The sequence below is a fragment of the Leguminivora glycinivorella genome, chromosome 8 (assembly GCF_023078275.1).
Source record: "Leguminivora glycinivorella isolate SPB_JAAS2020 chromosome 8, LegGlyc_1.1, whole genome shotgun sequence".
Lineage (NCBI taxonomy): Eukaryota > Metazoa > Arthropoda > Insecta > Lepidoptera > Tortricidae > Leguminivora > Leguminivora glycinivorella.
Genome location: NC_062978.1, coordinates 9,635,641 through 9,659,097, shown reverse-complemented (window position 1 = coordinate 9,659,097; position 23,457 = coordinate 9,635,641). Strand labels below are relative to the sequence as shown.

At 38.9% G+C, this 23,457-nt stretch overlaps 1 protein-coding gene and 2 pseudogenes across 1 annotated transcript; 1 reads left to right on the top strand and 2 right to left on the bottom strand.

The window, feature by feature from the left end:
* Positions 1 to 363: 363 nt before the first annotated feature.
* Positions 364 to 1,030, bottom strand: LOC125228695 (annotated as a pseudogene).
* A 119-nt stretch (positions 1,031 to 1,149) lies between these two features.
* LOC125228694 lies at positions 1,150 to 1,936 on the bottom strand (annotated as a pseudogene).
* A 2,186-nt stretch (positions 1,937 to 4,122) lies between these two features.
* Positions 4,123 to 21,697, top strand: LOC125228693 (sorting nexin-25-like). The gene is made up of 13 exons (XM_048133351.1): positions 4,123 to 4,249; positions 4,876 to 5,066; positions 6,663 to 6,872; positions 7,285 to 7,459; positions 7,705 to 7,862; positions 8,157 to 8,300; positions 8,916 to 9,058; positions 13,507 to 13,649; positions 14,362 to 14,512; positions 15,300 to 15,430; positions 15,843 to 15,991; positions 16,044 to 16,163; positions 21,638 to 21,697. Exons 1-13 carry the CDS (start codon positions 4,123 to 4,125, stop codon positions 21,695 to 21,697), a joined length of 1,902 nt encoding a protein of 633 aa, XP_047989308.1.
* Positions 21,698 to 23,457: the final 1,760 nt, after the last annotated feature.

The following is a 23,457-nucleotide window of genomic DNA, read 5'->3' as shown; positions in this document are numbered from 1 at the left end:
AGGTCGCGGGGAGAAGCGGTCGTGTGCTAACAACTTAAAAGCCTTCAATTCAGGCTTCAGGCGCATTCTGACAAACTATTTCGGTTCTAAAAAAAGCGGCAAATAAAAAAGCTATGCCTCTCGTCGAAGATCCATTATCAATATATTGACTTCTTTGTAACTACCAGTAAAAAGCTTGACCAGAAATAATTATAATCATAAGAACTATTTTCTTCTTACTAACCTTAAATGTCACCCCATACACAGCACCCTCCTGACAATAATCATCATATTTCTTGGTCAGGCGTTACATAGTATAGAATGTTTATTAACTTGTTTTCTTATAGGGAAAACAATTTTCGGTGTTATAAAGATAAGAAACACTTATTTCAACATTTTAATCAAAATAATGTCATCAATATCTATATCAGGATTTAAAGATATCGTCTCCAAACATGAGACAAATCTATTTGGTCAAGTATAAGATTTTCACACATTTTCTCTTTCTAAACTGCCGTCTCCTACTAAAATTGCTCCTTGAAGTCTACCTTTTTTGAAGCACAAATTTAACATATTCAAGGCAAGGAGTTGTTCTCAAGAGGATTTCATAATCTCAAAATTTCCTAATCCTTGTCCATTATATTTACCAAGCAATACTACCCTGTACCCAAAAAGAGTTGTGCAATGTGTGAATAACTCAAAATAAAAATCTTGTAAGACTTCTTGGTTTGTAGTGCGGGCATGCATTGATTTAGCTGCCATTGCTGCCATCTGTCTTGCTTGGGTCCAGAGTCTGAGCTGAAACCAGTGTGGTGGCATGTGTCCATGCAGTGCATGAGCTACATCACCATTGCAAATACATCTCTAACAGATGTTTCTTGGAATTTCATTAACAGCTAATCCAATTATCAGGTCCATGAGTGGGCTGCTGGTCCCATAAAAAGTTACCAGCAGGCTCCACTCCTGTTGCCGATATAACAAAGTCACATAGTACTGTTCTGCCATTAGTTAGCTTAACTTGTAGTGGGTAATCTTTTGTCCTGAAATTCATTGATAGATTCAATTTCAGTTTTATAAATTATATCTAATTCTTGCTCGCCAGTTTCGTTTTTTATATCCTCAAAGTTTCCTAAACCAGTCAGGACTAAGAGCAGCAGATTTCTGTGGTCTTTATTCAAAGCAACTACAGTGTCTTCCTCTGAAAAACATACCTCCTTGATATAATATGTTTAGGTGGATCAGCTTCTGAGGTTTTTTCTCCGGAAGGTGTTTTTGGAAAAATTCAGCAGCACTAGGATCTATGAATGTGGACGATATGTAGTCATCTCTTATCACCCAAACTTTTTGAAATCCTCTAGTTGTATGTACAATTTCTGATGCAATTCCGCCATTTCCCACAACAACCATTTTTCTTGATCCCGTTTTCAACTTTTCTTGGAACTTCCTTGAACAGACTCAGTGGTCCCTGATTCCGAGCACTCTTTTAGATTTACTAGATTCTGAGATAAGTTTTGGTATGCCGCCTGTACATATACATATTACACCATATTTAATAACCGTTCCATTTGATGTTATCGCAAATTTATTTTTCGTGTTTACACTTTGTAATGAATCGTAAACTATATTCAAATTCGGATGTGTATTCTTTTGCAGCGAACTTGCTTCAGTCTCATTAACATCAAACTTGACCACAGTCTGCGAAAAGCTGACGTTGCTCTACATTTTTGACCAGGGAAGATGCTGTCACCATCACCAATGTTTCCTCGGGGGATGCAGTATAGCCAACGTCTCTACACATGTCACGCCAGCTATTCCACCGCCTATTACCAAATAAGTAGTATCTAAAGTTATTCCTTTATCAGCCATTAATCACAATATGTTTAATTGTTTCGTTTCAGTTAATTATATTTCCACAAAGTCTGCAACAACGACAACAACCATGCAACCACCAGCTGGTCTTGACAGTTTACATGACAACGTCAAAAGCTACACTTGACATTTGTTTTTTAATAATAGCAAAATTACGACGATTAGTTATTCTGCTTAGTGAAAAACGAGTGGTTCTACTAAGGTTCATCAAAAATAATACACTTTCAATAAATTTATTTATTATAGGACGGCAGGTGCGCTGTTGAACCATATGTGAGCACTGGAATGCCCTAACTTGGCGCTAACGATTCTCTTTCCGAATAGACTACTGGAGGATTTGTTGGTAAGGTCTTACGATTACCCTGTTTCTATGATCGGATCCGACATTGTGTCAAAACAATGTATACTTTTTTTTTACTGACATAAGACACAAAATATAACAAAACTTTTATCTAAATGTATCGGAATATGCTTTTTCATCGAGCGGTTTCGTAGTGGTTTCGTCGGTGTCGGGTCGGGTGAGTCGAGTCCACGTCGAGTCAAGTGGTCATGGTGACAAGACAAACTGACAGCTTATACATAATTTATTTATTTATTCACGAGATAGTTGCAGATCAGGAAATTGAAATAACAAATTAAAAATACCGAAAATGTGCTTGAATTTACTCCAGTTTAATATAAAAACATAAAGTGGTTTCATGTTTCGTTCTATTCTGTGTTAATAGGTAGTGCTAGTGTTATTATTATTATGAGTAACATAAACTTATTGATTGATTCTGTAAAACACTAAAAATATATTGTTACTGTGACCAAAAACCATATTAGGCATGCTTGTGACGTGGGTCGGGATAAGTTCAGTGCCCTTGTGGTTAATGTTGGCGTGGTACTCTTCCAATAATTTGGAGTCCAGTTTACCTTTTAGTGTTGACTATTTTTCTGGTAGTTCTGGTGTTTGCACTGACATTATGGGGCCACATCTCTCTGTCTTCTGCCTTCACCAGCCTTCCATTTTTCTGATGGATAGCAGAAAAAGAGTTGAGGCAGTTGGAGGAAACTTTCAAAGGTATGATTGTACCTGCAATCAACACATTAATATTTTTATTTTATTTTAAAGCATGTACCTGTTCAAAATCAGATTATCAACAAATAATCCAAATAACTCAAAATGAAATTTTCTTAAGGTTTATATGTGAGTTTGCTCAGGAAAACGTCCTACTTTTATCGATTGCTATAAAGCCACTTTGTCCGTTTATTCATATAAAGATACAAGTAAATCCTGCCTTAATGGTAACCAACAAAGTGGGACGTTTTACTAAACACATTCATTGTATATTTTATATTTACAAATTTTAATTACCTCATCAGGATGATCTAAGTACCTGGCCTATGCAGTTAAAAAAGAGTCATCTACCAGTCATATTTGGTCAGCACTGTCACAGCCAGTTGCAGCAACTCATTGACTATGTCCTCAGAGATGGAGTTACTCGTTGGTTGAAAGAGTTTGCCTATAGCCCTAAACCCATGTTGAGACAAATTACATAGAACATGCATGGGTGTAATGAAAAATCTACATCAGATTGTTGCGAGTTGATGGAAAAGCTGTTAGCTAATGATATGGTGTTGAAAATTACTCAGCATTTTGAGCGTATTAGAATTGCTCAGAGCTGTGCTGTAGTATCTCCCAACTTTAAAAATTTTGTTTCTAAATCAGTCTTTCATTACTAAATTAGTCACTAAAACATTTTTTTTTCAATGCATTGGGTATATTATTTTTATTGTACATTTTTTTTTTAAATATTGGGGGACACCTTACATAGATCAACCTAGCCCCAAACTGAGCAAAGCTTGTGCTATGGGTGCTAGGCGATGATATACATAGAAAACATCCATGACTCAGGATCTAATATCTGTGTTCATCACACAAATAAATGTCCCTACCGGGATTCGAACCCGGGACCGCAGCTTAGCAGGCAGGGTCACTATCACTATGCCCTAGGCCAGACCAGTATGGTGATTTTTTAATATATTTGCGATTATTCTAAAATAATTCGATATTTGCTGCTATGTATTTTAAATTAATTTCATAAAAATAAAATCAATTGACATAAAGATGTCTTAAAAAATATTTTATTCAACCTCTGCTTTTAGTACAATTAACTTTTATTATAATAAAATTGTATTTGTATGCATGTGGTGCGTGGTGTTATAATAACATTCTCCTTTAACAGATTAGAACTAAACCAGGCGCCAGTGTTCGCACTAGCACCTCACCTAATGTTGTGCGAGACGGAGCTCCACTACCTCCGGCAGATCAGTGAGCTGATTGTCATGTTCCTCATGCCGAGATGCTACTCCTTGTCTCCCGTGTCTCACTTCATGAGGGAAGTGTTGGCATGCAAAGGTAAACTTGTATATTTGAGAAATTTATTTTCTGGCTATTTTATAAACCCCAGTTCAATTAAAGATTTAAAATCGGGTAACTCACGTTAAATTGTCGAAGGTCGCTCGACATGTTTCGCTCCGTTACGAGGAGCATTTTCATTGAGCACGCGCGATGCCGATTACGTGAGTTACCCGATTTTACATGTTTAATATGTCAGTGTCTCATGGTAGTTTTATTATTAAAATTGCTAATCCCCATGTTCATAGCAGTGCAGATGCACGAAATTTTCGGGCTACGAAAAACCATGTGCGTTATGCTAATAGGATAGGAGAGTCCACACAGAACAAGCAGCGTCCATTGCGTTTGCAGCGCGAGGACATTCAATTAGCCCGGTCCACACAGAGCCATACATGCCGCTAGGCAGTATGCTCACGTGGCAAGCTTGCAATGTAGGCCGAGGCTTGCGCGCGTTTTGTTCGGCCGAGCAACCTGCCTCAGCCAAGGAACGTCTACATTGGACATTTGCCGCGTGAGCATATTGCCTTCCGGCGTGCCTCGCTCTCTGTGGACCCGGCTTTTGCCACGTGCTCAGTGTGGATCTCTGCCTAACTCCAAGACATTCAAATAGATATTTCACCTTCCAGTGTTCCAACCAGCCATAGATCTGATCACAGACCCCGACTACATAAACCAAAAGATCATCCAATACCTCGAAGCTCAGAAGGAAGTGAACGCCATGCATGTCAGGACCCACGAGTACGCGAAAACGTTCGAGGATTACATACGACTAATAAACAGCTGTGATAACGTTGACCAGCTGAAACGGTTACGGTCAGTAAGCATTTGTAACGTTCGCTTTCATTATGCGCTTAATAGATACCTAAATGTTGAGAAATCACCAAGGTAATGAGTAACCGATTGCAGACCAGACGCAGCACATAAACTGGTCTTGATTTTCTTAGCTAATCTAGATGGCTTCGTATATGAGAACTCTGTATATGTATACTGAGCTTTTTCCTGCGGCTCCGCTCGCGTTAAATTCGAAAATTGCGGAATGCTCCACACACGTGTCCACCCCCATTTTAGTGAAGTGGGGGTTAGTAAGAAAACAAGAAGTAGCCTCATGCTCACTTTCCATCCCACTTCACCTATATCCACTTGCAAAATCCACAATTGTCGTGAAATACGGACCAAACAAGCAGACACACACACTTTCCCTAATTTTAAATATTAGGGGTATGGATTTTGTACCTACTGTCACAGTATATGATGAATAAGACACCCTTATATACCTTTCAGTAGGTAGATACCGATACTACTGCTTCAGGTGTATTTTTCTTAAATAATATTTTAATAAGCTTGTATACCTACCAGCAGCGGTTGGTCCATATAAGCCGATTCCCACCGGCTTGCCTAAAATTGATTACTAGTAAAGTACCTAATATTAAGGTAGGTATTCTTTTTTTGCTGTTGTCTAGCAGAAAATTTTCACCAGCCGCTACTGATACCTACACAAGCTAGGGTCTTTTTATGGACACGGATTACATAGCTTCGATTTTTAATATGTACAAAAATCTTATAGGTACGACATAGTAACCCAAATAATGTAAAAAACCACCTTCCAAAACATGAAAACGGGCAAAAGGGGAGTGACGTGGATGCAGAGAAAGGAGGGCAGCAGAACGTAAGCCGGCAACAGATAGCCGACGCGAAGAAATTGAAGAGATATATCACTCAACTAGCAGCAAAACTTGAGTGTGAAGAGCACCTTGAGGTTGGGCTGGGATGGCGCCTTCCTGCTGTAAATGAGTCGATAACAAGGTAAGCTAACAAACGGATAGATCCAGTCCTTTCAGAGCAAGAATGAAATCCGAGTTTAATGAAATTCGCCGTCAATAGAATTTTTTTGAAACACATGTAAACAAACTCTGTAATCAACATATGTAACTTTAATTTCCATTCTTGAACTCCATCAGATACTGGCTAAATCCATGTGTTATTTAATCAATTCATATCAAGTTATGATCCTCAATCTTTAAAAATAATAAAATTGTGCTAGAATAATGATATTTTATAGATGGCTTGTTTATATTGTTGATTAATTTCATTGACGCAATTAGGAAGATTCGGATTGCAGCAAACAGGGTAATCAGGGATTGCAGCAAACGTTTGCAAAAAACTGTATTTTTGGTATCAAGCCAAAATTGCCTGTTGCCGAATGACTTAATAGGATTAGATAATAGGATAGTTACTATTTAAATCTCACATCTTCATTAGGTCAACTGGAAGAGATCCCTATCGATAAGTTCGCCTTTGTATTTCTTCCTTCTATTTTATATTTGATGCCGTTGTATATTTTTGTTAGTGCTGGTGGTACAATAAAGAATTTACTTACTAACCAGTCCATTGATTGTAGTATAATTTATTTCAGTGTCTACCCCTCCACAAAGTGCTAGAAAGCGTGACAGGCCGGCGGTACCTATCGATGTTTCTGGAGACAATGTGCTCGCAAGGCCTGGTTGGATTCTGGATGGGAGTAGAAGAGTTGCGGCACAGTCCAAGAAGCAGTTGGCACCAGCTTGGTGCTGAGATCTTTTATACGTACATCAGATCGCCCACTGCGGAGATTAAGGTGGACAAGGTAAGGGACCACTCAACAAAATCATATCGTGGCCCAATAAGATGGGAGGGTAATATCATAAGAATTAGGTATATTGATTTAAACTAACACGATTTTCACACACATATTAAAACGGGACGCGTGTGCGTTTTCACATTATCCGATCCGATATCGGATGTAGGACTGATATCCCATACATTACAGGCGCTATCTTGAAATTTTTCCATTGAAATCCTTCCGACTAACACTTACGTTTATATTACGTCCGTGGTCACAAGTAGACTGGCGGGTGACGAGTTTTTAAAATCAAGTGCGGGTAGTTTGATATACTTGTACAGCCTGAAGATGTTTGTCTGGCATTTGTATATGGACTACAGTTCCAAAAAATATTTCTCCCACTTCCAAATTACAAAAAAAATATTGTCATCGACAGGACACGAGGAAACGAATGGAGGCATTTCTGCTCGGGGACAAAGGGCCTGAAGTTTTTTACGAAGTGCAAGACACTGTTGTCGACACGATACAGGAGAAGTACTACTCTTCGTTCATGCTCAGTGAGCAGTACAAGGCACTGATGATCGAGTTGGCGAACGAAGAAGCTAATAAAGGTTAGTGTAGTTTGAACGTTGTATGTATAATTTTTCGTTAAAAATTGTTTAATCTTGTAACAGATGTCTGTGTGTGTCATTACCCTCGTGTTCTAGTAAAATTAGTTTGGCCATGGCTATACATCTGACACAAAACTGCGTATTATTTTCCGGTTTTTTGTACGTGTTATGATAATCAATTAATTATACGGTCGAGAAAACAAACTCTTACAATCTTGATGGACTTCTTTGTTGTTTCATTTTAGAAATAAACGCCGAACGATCTCCTATAGAAGACCGGCAGTTGTCGAACGAGTCCGTGTCATCCGCAGAGAGCGCGGCCGCGTTACACCTTACAGAGCATTCTACATACGCGAGGCGGAAACTAGATCAGCTGCAGGAGAGGCATAACAACAAGACTCAGGTGAATATTGTCGTTCATTTGAAAAAAGGTCTCCTATAGAAGACCGGCAGTTGTCCAACAAGTGATTGTCGTCTGAACACTGCATAGGTGAGGCGCAAGTTGGACCTTTTGGCAGGAGAGACTTTACAACAAAACTTTGGTAAACACTCATTGTTGTTTTAGAAATAAACGCCAACTGATCTCCGATATAAAATCGACATTAACATATCATTAATATTCCTTGCTTTCCAAATGTCATCTAACATTTATACTTCACCATTTCAGGCATTAACGGCGCTCTGAGCATCATTGAAGCCCGAATCTCGAGCTCTAGCCATCCTTGATAATGAACTAGAACGCCTGACAGAGGAGCAGATGTGGCTAGAGTCACATCTGGCTCACACGGACACTTGGGCCGAGCATCTTGGCACGCGGCGGGCCACTGTGCAGAGTGCCGAGGTAAAATATATACATTTTAGGCATTAAAGGCGCTCTGAGCATCGTTGAAGCCCGAATCTCGAGCTCTAGCCATGCTCCGAGTGTAGTGGAACGCCCAACAGAGGAGCAGATGTGGCTGGAGTCACATCTGCCTCGCACGGACACGTGGGCCGGACATTTTGGCACGTAGTGGGCCACTGTGTAGAGTGCCGAGGTAAACTTTTTATTTATTTATTCGTCACATGAATGAGCAGAGTGGGTAACTATTTTCATTATAATACGGGCTGCAAACGAATGAATATCAGGAACACCAGAGATCATTTGAATCCTGGATTATCGGTCTCACAGACAGATGTTAAAAGTGATGCACTATTTAGGCCGGTTGCATCAAACTATTCCGTCATCGTTAAAGCGTTCGTTAAATTTTATTGTATGGGAAGTTCCATATGACGTCTGCTGCGTGACGATGATGTGTCTGTCAAATGTGGTTGATGCAACTGGCCCTTAGACCAGACTAGTCCTCGAAATATGTGATAATGATAAACACAGATACAAATGATCTTGCTAGGATTTAAAACCAGCCTCACTTAATAGGCAGAAATCGAGATACTTACGTAACTTTTTCCCTTTTTTTAGATATTGACGAAAATAAGTCTCCCACAGTTCGTGATAGTAGTGCACATGGCCGAGCAGGAAACTACCTCAATCGAAGACGAGAGGCTCAGAGCAAATCTCCACGGGATGGGTTATATTGAGAACGCTAAAATTGATTTCCGAAGGCAATAATATGTTTATTTTGTTTTAACCGGTTCAACTAGTAAGTTATGCAAAATGTTACTACAGCAATTTGAAATACACTTCAAAATAATAGTGGAAATTGGTCTCTTTCTATCTGCTAAAAGCCTTATATCTAGGTATTAGGGCGTGTTTTCTAGATATTATTGAAATTACCCCGGCCGCTTCGATATATCTGGGGCCCATTTCTTGAAGCTACAAGTGTTACAATTTACAAGTGGTCGTCAATGTCTAATATGACAAGTTGGAAAGAGACTTCCGCTTGTAACTTGTAACTTTCAGTTTTGAGAAATGGGCCCCTGATGGCGACTAGCCGTGGCATCATTGTGAACCTTATCGTAATACACGAAAGTGGAGATTAAACATAATGGTTTACTGAACGCACGAAACACAACACGGGATTAGAGGCCCATTTTTCGAAGCTACAAGTTACATTTTACAAGTGGCATCATTGTGAACCTTATCGTAATACACGAAAGGATTAAACATAATGGTTTACTGAACGCACGAAACACAACACGGGATTAGAGGCCCATTTTTCGAAGCTACAAGTTACATTTACAAGTGGTCGTCAATGTCTAATATGACAAGTTGGAAAGAGACTTCCGCTTGTAACTTGTAACTTGCAAATTTTGGAGAAATAGGCCCCTGGTAGCTGCCCTCATTGGCCCACTATCAAAATTCACCCTGAATGTAGGTAATTGCGTAGATAATTGGTGTATTATAAAAGTATTTTTGTTTCTTTTTCAGGATCTACATCGAAAATTAAGGCCTATGTGTTCTGAACTGAAAAATTTGGAACTACCTTCGAATTCTTTTTAAGTTTCTCTTTGGTAAAAATGATAAAATTTCCTTTAGATAAAGCCAAGAACCTCATATACAAAAGTATTTAGAAGTAAGTAAATTTGCAGTTTAATTACTTTTTAGTATAAGATTCATTTTAGAAATCAACTACTCTAAGGGCCAGTTGCATCAACCACTTTTGACAGACACATCATCGTCACGCAGCAGATGACTATGGAACTTCCTATACAATAAAATTTAATGAACGCTTTAACGGTGACAGACGGTTTGATGCAACCGGCCCTAAGATTGTTGTATGTGGTTGTGTTGATCGCCCCAAGAAGTGTCCATATTATAGCAAGCTGGCTTAAACTTACTATATTCACATTTTTCTGCAAAAGTAACAGTTAAAGTGTTTAAGAATGTGCTTGGTTTGAATGTGCTTGGCACTTCTAATAAATACTTGTCTACAGTTTGTTTTAGAAGACGACAGACTGAACCAAAGTGAACCTCTATATACATTCCTCAACGCAACCAGCGAATTCACAAAACAGGGAGACAATCCAAAGAAAAACAAATTCTCGTTTTCTACGTTATTTAAAAGGTACGTAGTAAACCTAGTCAAGTACATATAAAACACTTCCTTCATGTGTGTGAATCATGTTTGAGTTTATAGCAACTCTTTTTGAATTTTCTCTTTTCCGCAATTGGGCGCAACTTACCGCACATACAGTGTGTATCTGAACGAAGAGCCAAAACTTAGGTAAACCCAACTAGAGAACAAATCAAATTATTTTATTAAATATTTTTTTTGATTTGTTGTTTTTCAAGTAGTCACACTACTATATATAAATTATAAACTGAAATAGATATCATACACGAAAAAAAAACGACAAGGCCCACTGGTGGTCGAGCCGGGAATCGAACCCGGGTGTTCAGCTTACGCGGCTAACGTCCTTACCACTGGACTACCCGCCCGCCACCGCCGCCGTTAGCTAGCCGCGTAAGCTGAAGACCCGAGTTCGATTCCCGGCTCGGCCACCAGTGGGCCTTGTCGTTTTTTCTTTCGTGTATGATATCTACATATTTCAGCTTAGATAAACCCCAGCTTAGGTAACACTGTTGTTTTTTCCTATAGGACCAAGACTGAAACAGCTAAAAAATATTGAAGCTCCCATACTTATTCAGCTTCACACGACCAAAATGTAAGAAACAGATTTCGGTGTTGGTCCCATAGTAAAAGTCGCCCATTATGAGCTAAACGTTAACGGGTTTAGGTGTTGGCTTTTCGTTCAGATACATACTGAGGTGCAATATGCTGAGGTGAGGCCATTTCGTGGCAGTCGTGGCACTTTATTCTCCTATGTCATTCATAAATATTGTTTATTGTCTGTGATAATGAAATGCACATGATATTATATAATGAGCACATTACGCTACCATGTTAAAAATTCAGAGACCCTGGGAGGGGATCCAGAGAGTAATGGAAAAACCTATTTTTAACCGACTTCAAAAAAAGGAGGAGGTTCTCAATTCGACTGAACGTTTTTTTTTTGTAGTTGTATTTTACATACATACATACATACATACAATCACGCCTGTTTCCCAGAGGGGTAGGCAGAGATCACGGATTTCCATTTACTACGATCCTGACAAACCACTTTCGCTTCACACACTTTCATAACGTTTCTCATACACGCTCGTCGGTTTCGAGTACTTCTAACCTGGCCTTTTTGCAATATTTCCCCGATTTGATCAAGAAAAGTTCGCCTGGGTCTTCCACTACCAACTGACCCTTCCACTCCTTTTTCATATACTTTCTTCGTTAATCTCCTCTCATCCATCCTCTCTACATGCCCAAACCACCTTAACATACCCATCTCAATCTTTGTCAACACATCTACATCCACTCCACACTTCTCTCTTATCACGCTATTTCTGATCCTATCACTCAACTTTACACCAGCCATGCTTCTTAACGCTCTCATTTCCACGGCATTCACTTGACTTTGAAGTCTTTTCTCCCACACCCAACTTTCACTACCATACATAAGTGTAGGCACCAAAACTCCTCTATGCACTGCCAGACGTGCTTTTTGCGACACTTTCTGGCTGCCCATAAAAGCGTTTAGTGCTCCATTCACTCTATTCCCAGCATTCACTCTCCTTTCAATATCTTTTCCATGTTTACACATACACAAACTCTTTCACTTGTTCCAAACTTTCATTATCGATCTCAATTTCGCAATCTGTCATAATCTCATCTCTTTCAAATACCATTACTTTCGTCTTACTGACATTCATTCTCATTCCTTTCCTCTCGAAGGATGCATGCACTCTTGTTACCATCAGTTGTAACTCCTCGGCCGACGACGCAAGTAATACTAGGTCATCGGCATATAGGAGACATTTGACCAGTAACCCTTCCATTCTCAACCCACAATCATAATCTTTCAGATCTTGCAAACAACTATCCATGAATAAATTAAACAGCCACGGCGACGCTACACATCCCTGTCTAACACCCTTTTCGATGCTAAACCACTCAGTGTATGACCCGTTTATTCTCACGCAAGCACTGGAATCCTCATAAAGAGATTTCAGTGCTTGAACGAGTTGACTGCCTACTCCATACATGGACACTACCGACCACAATTCATTCCTCATCACTCTATCATACGCCTTTTCCAAGTCCACGAAAGCGCAATAGACCTTTTGACCTTGGCCAAAAACTTTTCGGCTATGCATCGTAAGGAAAAGACTTGATCCGAACATCCCATACCCTTTCTAAATCCCGCCTGTGCATCCCACACTTTCTCGTCGGTTACTCTCACTACTCTCTCAATCAACACTTTCGCATACAGTTTTCCTACGATGGTGAGTAAGCTAATGCCCTGTAGTTTTTGCAGTCCAGTCGTGAGCCTTTTCCCTTGTAAAGAGGAACGATGACGGCCTTGCACCAGTCCTTAGGTACCCGGCCGGTACTGAAGCACAAATTGAAAAGGCGATACAACTGACTCGCTACAATGCCCTGTCCAGCCTTCAGCATCTCGGCGGAGACTTTGTCATATCCTGCAGCCTTACCTGATTTCATACCTTTCAATGCTTTCACAATCTCATCCATGCTAATTTCATCCATTGATAAGTTTTCATTCACACCTGAGGTTAGCATATTTGCTTCCTCCCTTTCAAACAGGCTTTCAAAATACATCGCCATCTCTTTAGAATACATTCTTCCCCATTCAGCAAACTTCCATTCGAATCTTTCACCGATTTTAGCTCAGAGTCTGAACTCTTACCTCTGGCTAGGCGAACGGATTTCCAGAAGAACTTTATGTTCGTCTGAAAATCTTGCGACAATCTTTCATCCATTTGATCATTAAGTTCATCTTTCTTTCTTTTAACTAATTCTTTCACACGCACTTTCATACTTCTATAGTTATCCTTCTATAGTTGTATTTTAATGTAATATTAATCAGTGAATGATAAATGTTTAAAATTAGTAAAAGGTCCCACTTTGTCGCTAAACACAGAGACAGACTGACAAGAATTTCTTGCATCTTCATACGAATTACCATTCCAAGCGTCCTTTTGGCAAAGGACTAGGACTTTTTGCTCAAAAAGAATACAATTGAAGTTCGTTTTACAGTACAAGCAGCGAAGCAACGAATAGATCGTCGACGGATCGCGAAGCGTTCACACACTTGTCGGCAGATGAAGATGAGATATCGCTCTACCTAGACGGGAATGGCACTGACCCCGCTAATAAGAACATGGCTAATGCCATGCGAGGTAAAAATTATATCCATAGGTACTTGTTTTGTTATACTAAGGTTAGTTAGGACTTAGGACCAATACAGATTTAGGTACTGAAATCCAGAATCAATTCAAAACTGGAAAAACCCTTGGGTTCCCATCGACAACTTGAACTCATGGCGTCTAACTCTGAGTCAGGATTCCAGTGTTTTGTCAACTGAGTATAACCAAGGCCTCATAGCCAGCAACTTTACAACCATTTGGGTTTAACGGACCCTAGCGATATAATTATACTGTAAGAGCGTTACCTACACTTTTTCTCCGGTAGCAATACCAGAGTCCCTATTCATATTGGAAATTCACTAGTTACTATATTCATTGAAACGTGTGTGAGCTATGGTACCAAGCCTAAGAATAAATTTAAAAGTGGAAAAGTTAATAGCTTGGGTGAGACGAAGTCATGTCCTTTAGATCTGAGCATTTTTGCTATATATTTTTGCATAAAAGTACGATTGCAATTTGTATAGAAACTGTGTAGGCGGCGCTATACCTCGACATGGTATTAAACCGGTAGTTATACCATCGTCCCAAAATTCAACGGGCGATTGCACCACTTCGTCCGTTACTGAATTTAACGTTCGCTGATTTTTTTGTGTGGGAATTTCCATATTCTTCTGCTGCGTGACGTGTTGACGTGTCTGTTAAGTGTAGTTGTTGCAACTGGTCCATAATGTATAAACTTTTACAGGTGCCGGTCCGTTGGGCGAAGAACGCGACAGCATAGCTGAGCCTTTGTACGCGCTGCTGAGCGAAGTGTTCGACATGCGGGGCGTATTCCGATGGCTCAGGAAGACTCTAGTCACTTTCGTACAAATCACTTATGGGAGAACTATTAACAGGTAAGCTGCTTTTACCTTGAGTCATTTATTAGAGACTAGCTTTTACCCACGGCTTCCCCCCAATTTTAGGTAAGTGGGGGTTAGAAAGAGACAAAAAGTAGCCTATGTCACTCTCCATCCCTTCAACTATCTCCACATAAATCACGTCAAATCATGGCTCCGTTTTGCCGAGAAAGACAGACAAACAAACAGACACACACACTTTCCCATTTACAATATTACTATGGATATTCAGCGACAGCACACCTCGGATAATGGCAATCAAATATATGAAAGTGCGCGTTCCGACGCACACAGTCTAAGCCCGTGTAGGTGAAGGCGTACCATGCTTGTGTGAGATATGACACCACGCAAATCAAGCAAAGAATACAGAGTGTAACAAAAATGGTGGTGATCTGTTTAAGGGCGTATTCAGTATCGTATTCTGATCAGGAAAAAGTAGAAAAATTTTTTTTCGCGAAAAAAATTTTCATTTTTGTATGGGCCGGGCCGCGAGAATCGGCCGAACCGCCATACAAAGGTAAAAATTTTTTTCGCGAAAAAAAAATTTTCTTCTACTTTTTCCTGATGAGAATACGATACTGAATACGCCCTTAAAGGGATCACCGCTATTTTTGTTACACCCTGTATGGACCAAATTCTCAAAACTGAGGTTCAAAAGTTTTAAGCCTGTGTCGAGAGATGGCAGTCTATGCACTGTGATTACACATTTTACTTTGACAGCAACTCTCTATAATACTCGATCCTCTTTGGTAGTAATGGTAGTATTAACCAACCTCCGTTTCAGACAAATAAAAGAGACGGTGACGTGGCTATTCTCCGAGCAAATGCTTCACTACTACATCAGTGTCGTCCTAAAGTCGTGGTGGCCGGGCGGCGTGCTGAGCGAGCCTGGCAACAGGAACATGGCAGACCGAGGTATGGACTTATACTAATTTATTTAAATAAATAAATAAATATTGGGGACACCTTACACAGATCAACTTAGCCCCAAACTAAGCAAAGTTTGTACTATGGGTGCTAAGCGACGGTATACATACTTAAATAGATAAATACATACTTATATACATAGAAAAGCCGGGATAACGCAAGGAGGATGATGATACATAGAAAACATCCATGACTCAGGAACAAATATCTGTGCTCATCACCCAAATAAATGCCCTTACCGGGATTCGAACCCAGGACCGCGGCTTAGCAGGCAGGGTCACTACCGACTGCGACAGACCGGTCGTCATTCATTCATTCATTCCATTTGTGATATCTCTTTTCAACCAGTCATCCATTTGTGACGGCTGAAACTTAAATCTCTTGTTCTTGTTCGGTACAGAGCACACCCGCACGATAGCCCTGGAACAGCTGAGCGAGACAGTAGTGGACGCGCTGTCGTCGCTAGTAGGCGCGCACGCGGCAGCTCGCGGCGCGCACAAGCTGTTCCACACGCTGCAGAACACCAAGCACAACAAGCAGCTCGCCTACGTGAGTACTGTCTGGGCTACTATAGCGTGTCCGGTACACAGCACTGTAACAGCTGAGCGAGACAGTAGTGGACGCGCTGTCGTCGCTAGTAGGCGCGCACGCGGCAGTTCGCGGCGCGCACAAGCTGTTCCACACGCTGCAGAACACCAAGCACAACAAGCAGCTCGCCTACGTGAGTACTGTCTGGGCTACTATAGCGTGTCCGGTACACAGCACTGTAACAGCTAAGCGAGACAGTAGTGGACGCGCTGTCGTCGCTAGTAGGCGCGCACGCGGCAGCTCGCGGCGCGCACAAGCTGTTCCACACGCTGCAGAACACCACAGCACGTGAGTACAGTCTAGCAAGCAGCAGCTGAGCGCCTGTCGTCGCTACGCGCACGCGGCAGCTGCGGCGCGCAGCTGTTCCACACGTGCAGAACACCAAGCACAACAAGCAGCTCGCCTACGTGAGTACTGTCTGGGCTACTATAGCGTGTCCGGTACACAGCACTGTAACAGCTGAGCGAGACAGTAGTGAGACGCGCTGTCGTCGCTAGTAGGCGCGCACGCGGGCATAAGGACTGTATCGTTAAGTATAAGGACAAAACAAACCTCGTCTAAATGTTGACATGTGCATAATTTTGTATTATTATGTTCCGAGAGTATGATCTTAAGGTATTGGTAAGTACTATTTGATATAAGAAGGTCTGATATTTTTTTTATTTTAGGGACTTTATGGTACTTTCATTAAGGTCTAGCAAATAAATTTCGGACAACCCCTATCTGGCTTAATTTGAGAATATTTCAATGACTCTTTGTACGATTTCAACAAACAAAGGTTAATATGCTGCCAAAATATATTCTTTAAGAGTCGTCTCCATGGTTTTTCCAATTGGGTACTTGTAGAATAAATGCGGCGAATTTATATAATTTAAAAAAACGCAATTTTGAGCAACGTTCCGGATTGCCGTAAATTTTTGATGCTAGCAGGATGAGAGAAACAGATAAAAAATTAGCCATAGGCCAAAGTCTAATTGACATTCATGGTGTTTGAACAGTGCTTAAACCAGATCGATATAAACAATGTATGATAGTCAAATTCGACATCAAAGTCGGAGTTAGAGTAAGCACCATGCCACATTCTCTAAATGGCCGCCATACACAGATCCTGAACTATATTTTTTTTAAATAACAGTGGCTAGACTATGTCCAGATATTCTGCTTTGTGGATCATGTGTCGTTGAGGTTCGCACCATACAATTTTTTTTCGCAATCGTATCGTCTTTTACGCACTTTGTGAATTTTCTAGTAGCATTTGTCCGGAATCGTAATTGGTACTCGGGAGGATTAAGTCAATACTGTCTAAACCATATGCTTTACGTCGAGTTTCTAGGACAAAATGTGTACCTTATTATGTGCCTTATTAAGCCCATGGCTTGTTATAAGAAAAAATATAATAGCAAATAAATACGGCTACTCAAAGTTGTCTTCATACTTAACGATACAGTCTTTAGTATGCTTGGGGCTTTTATTCAAGTATGTAATTGCCTGAAAAGAGAAATGTGATTTTAGAAGCTGACACCACTGGATACTTATTTTTAAAGTTAACGTCCTATTGCTGTACAATGTACATATGTGAGTGTGCATGGGAAACCGTCCCGCTTTGTCGATTGCTATAAAGCCGTTTTGTTAGCTTATTCATATAAAGATACAAGTAAATCTCGCCTTAATGGTAACCGACAAAGTGGGACGTTTTACTAAACACACTCACATATAATTTTGTTTGTATTGTAAATTAATGTACCTATATTGGTACAGTGACTACTTTACAAGCACTCCAGAGACTACCTTAAAAGTATCGTGTGATCTTTGTAATATTTTACTTACGCCATAGTTTAAGTTTTTGATGTCATCCACTAACAGCAACTTTTCTCCAAGTATTTCTTCTGAAAATTAAAAAAAAAATTGATATAAATACCCGTGTATGTTACCGGTCAAGATTAATTTAATTACATTTTTCTTGGCCGAAAAACAAATGAGGAAAATTGAATATTTATTTCTTATATTTATGTATCTGTTGACGATGCCTATACTATTATTTTTCAGGTGTATTATGTGTATTCATTGTACATAATAGCAAAACAACAAAAATACAAGGCCGTTATAATTCATAACGTGCGTAAACTACGTTTACTTACCACTGCTCCGAACACCAATAGTATTTAGTTCATCGAGCTCTCCTTTACGGATGACGATAGTGCTGTGGTCCTCACTGTAGCGGTACATCTCGTCTGCCAGCATTTGCGTGGAGGCCTGCCCCTCAGACTTGAAACGCCTTTTGATTTGGTTCAGGAAGAGGAATGCTTTTGAACGTTGGCATGTCTGCGTGTAAAACAGAACAAATTTGTTTGGTTCGTAGACTGGTCAAAAAGAGAAATAAAAAAAACAAAGTGTGATGTAGAAGCTGCATTTTTGGTATATTATTTAGGGTCCTTGGAGGAATGTCAAACTATGTTTTGCAAGCAAAAAAAGGTGTGCTTTTTTTTTTAATTTGCAAAATAACTGAAAAAAATATCGGACTTTTTTTAATTTTTGCAATGTCTTAAAAACTGGAGATTTTATTTAGGCAATAAGTTGCTTTACAAACTTAAAAGTACATTAAATTTAAAATCATTTAACCTACTTGCAGTGCCGTATCTCAAACAGTTTTTGAGATGTGACGCTTCAAAATGAAGGGTATTTTTCCCCTCTTTTTATGAAAATTTTCGTTTTGCCAATATTTAGAGACAGATTTCAGCGAAACATATCTCTGTATTATATATTTTGCGAAATAAAGTTGTAGCAAACTTAATTAGCTTTCATTTAAGACCTAAATAGAGTCAAATAGTAAATTTTTTACCTAAAAAAAAAGATTTTAGCATAAATCTAGTATAACTGGATCAGAAATGAGTGGTGGAGGGCGATGGCCAAACGGAATAGTTTACATAATATATTTAGGTACATCACACTTTGTTTTTTTAGCAGATTTTCGTGTAAGATTTGGCCGGTCTATCGTGTTTAAATTCGAAATTAAATCGCTTACTGGCATATTTAATAATTTGCTTCCTTATTATTTAAATAATAACTAATTTGTCTGAAAGGTGCGAAGTCGTGTACATAGTACGTACCCAAATTATATCAACGCACATATCAGTGGCTATACACCGTGTTTCACTTAACACTAAAAACCTGAAAACACTTTGTTCAGAATCGAGAGTAGAATCGATTGAGCTATATCGTGATGGGGGTAATATTTTTATTTAAATTAGTATTATTAGTTATTTTTTACGTGCCCATTCTATTGTACTCGTAATACAACATTGTGTATATCGCATTGCTAGAGGTTGTTTACCTTTTTTCAGTATTTAGGGGTATTAATACTGGCCGGTTACTTGGACGATTATTTTTTCCGCTACTAGTTTGACGTTGTTTGTCAGTTTAATCTTAATGTTTATCATAAGTCATAACAAATTGAACTCGTACCTAATTACAACCTTGTCATTTTGAATATTGAGTTTATTTGCTTACTGCGATTACCTGTCCAATTTGAAGTTTACTGTGACAAAGCTTTAAAGTGTTTTACAGTGACATCTTAGCTGTCTATTGGTAAACCTTATGTACACAAATAAATAGTCTTATGGTTTATGATGGTAGTTAGCAATTATTTCATTGAGTGTAGAGCTAAAAGTCAAGTAGAGCTGTACAGAAAATTAAAAATTCAATTAAAAAAAAAGTAACGATCAGATTAAAAGATGAATACTCTAGATGAGTTTAAAAAAATAAAAATCAGTTGGGGTGTCTGAGGTTTTAAGTGATACCGGAAACACCGTGTATATACTATTTGTATAGAAATATATAGTCAGCACAGAACTTAATTTAGATAGAAGAAACAAATTCATATATTTGTATAGGGGCCGAGCGTGTCAAATTTTGTACTGAAGTTGATTCTTGCCTGTAATTTTAAATATGTCTCAGGCTCTTGATTGTTCATAATTTTTGTGTTGTTGCAATTGAATATCACGTAACGAGGCATTTTTTATGTTTTGGTTGACTTCAACTTACAAAAATTGACGCCCGAAAGCTGCAAGCTGCGAGTAAAGACGGACAACTCAGTGGATTTCACTGAGTTCATTTGACACGCTAAGTAGATACGTTTGCTTGATCTATGGTATATATGACATCTGTGATAGTCAGTATTCATATGGCTCATCATACCTGCACGGGAAGCATGATCGCGCGATAGATGATAAAATAGCAGGCCGTCCCTATCGCACTATTTGTAAGTGCGATAGGGACGGCCTGATATTTTATTGTCTATCGCGCGACCATGCTTCCCGTGCTGATATAGCTTTTTATTGCTGTTTTACTTTTGTAGGTAAATAAGACTCACAAACATTGTACCATAAGTAGGTACTTATCATCGCACAAATGCCTTTACCGGCATTCGAAACCAGGACCACCGACTTCTCAACAAACCTTTTACCTATATAAATAAAAATATGACATATAGATTCTACAATTCTCTAAATTTAACTATGCATTCAAATTCGCTTACTTTGTCTGTGATGCAGAAATATAAATGTCCGTTATCCGCTATGTAGTTGAACAAATATGGTCCATGGAAATATGTGCATTTTCCATTTTGTTGCGAAACTTTTGATAACACTTCGTTCGCGATTTCCGTGAAATTCCCTTCACAACACGCGAATTTGGATAAAACCACTTTGTCCAAAGCCACAGCACTGAATAAGATAGGCATTGTCTGAAATCAATGCCGATGGTGATACCGGAAAATATAAGTGCTACTTTATTTCAAGATAAACAATTTTGATTCACATATTTTTAATATAAAACAAGACACGTGGAAACATATCAATGCCACCAACGCACTATCGAAGAATTCTCACATCTAAGCGGCGAGATATCTGTTCTAAAATTATTTACCTTGTTGGCTCGGTGCTAAAAACGCGCGCTCCACTGAATCTGTCGTTTACTCTGATAAATTGATTCCTGCGAGTATCGGGGCAGTCATCTGTGTCGTTCGCCTCTGAAATTTTGTACTGGATTTTATTTTAAAGTACTAATGTTTTGTTAGTTCTGTTTTTAAGAATGTCAATGGTACCTACTCAATATGGTACTTAGATCCAACAATCGCTTTTGCACTTTCTTATGTTTAAGTATCGAAATCGGTTAATTACTTTGTATAAAACATTTTTATTCGTATTATTAAATTTTAACTAGGTACAGTCAACCAATTGGAACCCTAGGCCGCTATACAACCATGTCAAAATGACATCAAGCAGTAAGAAATTTCTTATAATCTGATTTATAACGTCACTATGACATAGTTCTACAGTGGCCTAGGGTACCAATAGGTTGACTGTACACAGTCTAAGTAGGTACTATTCATTTTGTTTTTGTATTCACACTTTCACAGGTCTCTAACGGCGGCGGCGGCAAAATTTTTAAATTGTAGGGGCGAAGATTTATCGTCCCATTGAAAATTTGAATTTCGCGCCTTTTTCTAGTGACAACGGAAGCACGTAGTTAGTGTATTCACACATGCACACATAGGTATTTAACCTACTTACTACTACTATTTACATACGTTCGTTCGTCTTGTTTCAGGAGCTGTTCGAGCTGGTCCTCATGGAGGTATTCCCGGAGCTAAAGCGCTACCACACCTAACAACCAAAAGTAAGCGACGCTCAAGACAATATTATATCAGATTTCGTAACCGTACAGGGATTTTACAGACAAAACTGAATTGTCTGATATTTTGCTACTCTCTTAAAACATTCCGATTTATAATATTTTTGACAACAGTTGACTGAGAAAAACTACAATCCATTGATTTAAAATTAGTATGTACCTAAATAAAACAAAAGAATGCAACTTCAGTGGTAAACAAGCTTCGAAGTTTTCGATGATAGCAGAGTCGGTCTACCGAATAAAATAATTTAAATATCGCGAAGAAATTTTGCGATTTGATAAGGTTGATCTCACATTCGTGTTCAGTTTATATTCATGTAATATGTTTAGATCTGTATTATATTTGTTAGATATATCTACGTGCCAAAGATCGCACACTGTGAATAGCTTCTTAGATGTACGGCTTAAATGTTAACACGTACCTGAGTTTTATATCAAATTTATTTATCTAGACTTGTATCTTTTTGTACTGATGATTATTTCCATCGTTTTCTAGTCCTTGTTGATCTTCTGAACTATAGACAATAGGTGTTGAAGTGTTGGTATAGGCTAGTTTCCTATACTTAAAATAAAATATTTTATGCAGTGCACGAAATAAAGCACCACATAATTAAGAAGAAAAATATGGACAGTAGTTATGTATAAACATAATTTCTATTTAATAAGTCAAAAAGAAAGATATAAAGTAAATGAATTGACCGTGACGTCACTCCTCAGTATTTCATAGTAATTCCATATTAGCAAATCGTTTTGACAGTTCTTAAAAAGATGCTGATTTGACTACTAGGAAACTAGCCTATTGTATTATCTATATGTACAAATCTCTTAGTTAGCTTTTGGCTGTGGTTCTGAGGGTGCACCGAGCAATTGTTATATAAATACACAGTCGTTTCATATTCATTAATCTAATTTATAGTAGAATGGATTCTTCTATTCTAATTATCTAAAATTACAGAATAAATGAGTTCAAAGTGATAATCGTCGTATTTTTACAAACCTTATAAACCCATAAGTCCATCACAAGTTTGATTTAGTACGTTCACGTCAAGGACCATATAACTCGGGACAGACAAAGCTCATACAAAAAACCGGCCAAGAGCGTGTCGGGCCACGCTCAGTGTAGGGTTCCGTAGTTTTCCGTATTTTTCTCAAAAACTACTGAACCTATCAAGTTCAAAACAATTTTCCTAGAAAGTATTTATAAAGTTCTACTTTTGTGATTTTTTTCATATTTTTTAAACATATGGTTCAAAAGTTAGAGGGGGGGACGCACTTTTTTCCTTTAGGAGCGATTATTTCCGAAAATATTAATATTATCAAAAAACGATCTTGGTAAACCCTTATTCATTTTTAAATACCTATCCAACAATATATCACACGTTGGGGTTGGAATGAAAAAAATATCAGCCCCCACTTTGCATGTAGGGGGGTACCCTAATAAAACATTTTTTTCCAATTTTTATTTTTGCACTTTGTTGGCGTGATTGATATACATATTGGTACCAAATTTCAGCTTTCTAGTGCTTACGGTTACTGAGATTATCCGCGGACGGACGGACGGACGGACGGACGGACGGACGGAGGGACGGACGGACGGACAGACAGACATGGCGAAACTATAAGGGTTCCTAGTTGACTACGGAACCCTAAAAAGCGTATCCTGAAATGTATGGGCCATTTAGACTTAAAACTAGATGGCGCTGTTTCGCAACCCGGAAGTGGCCAAAATCATATTT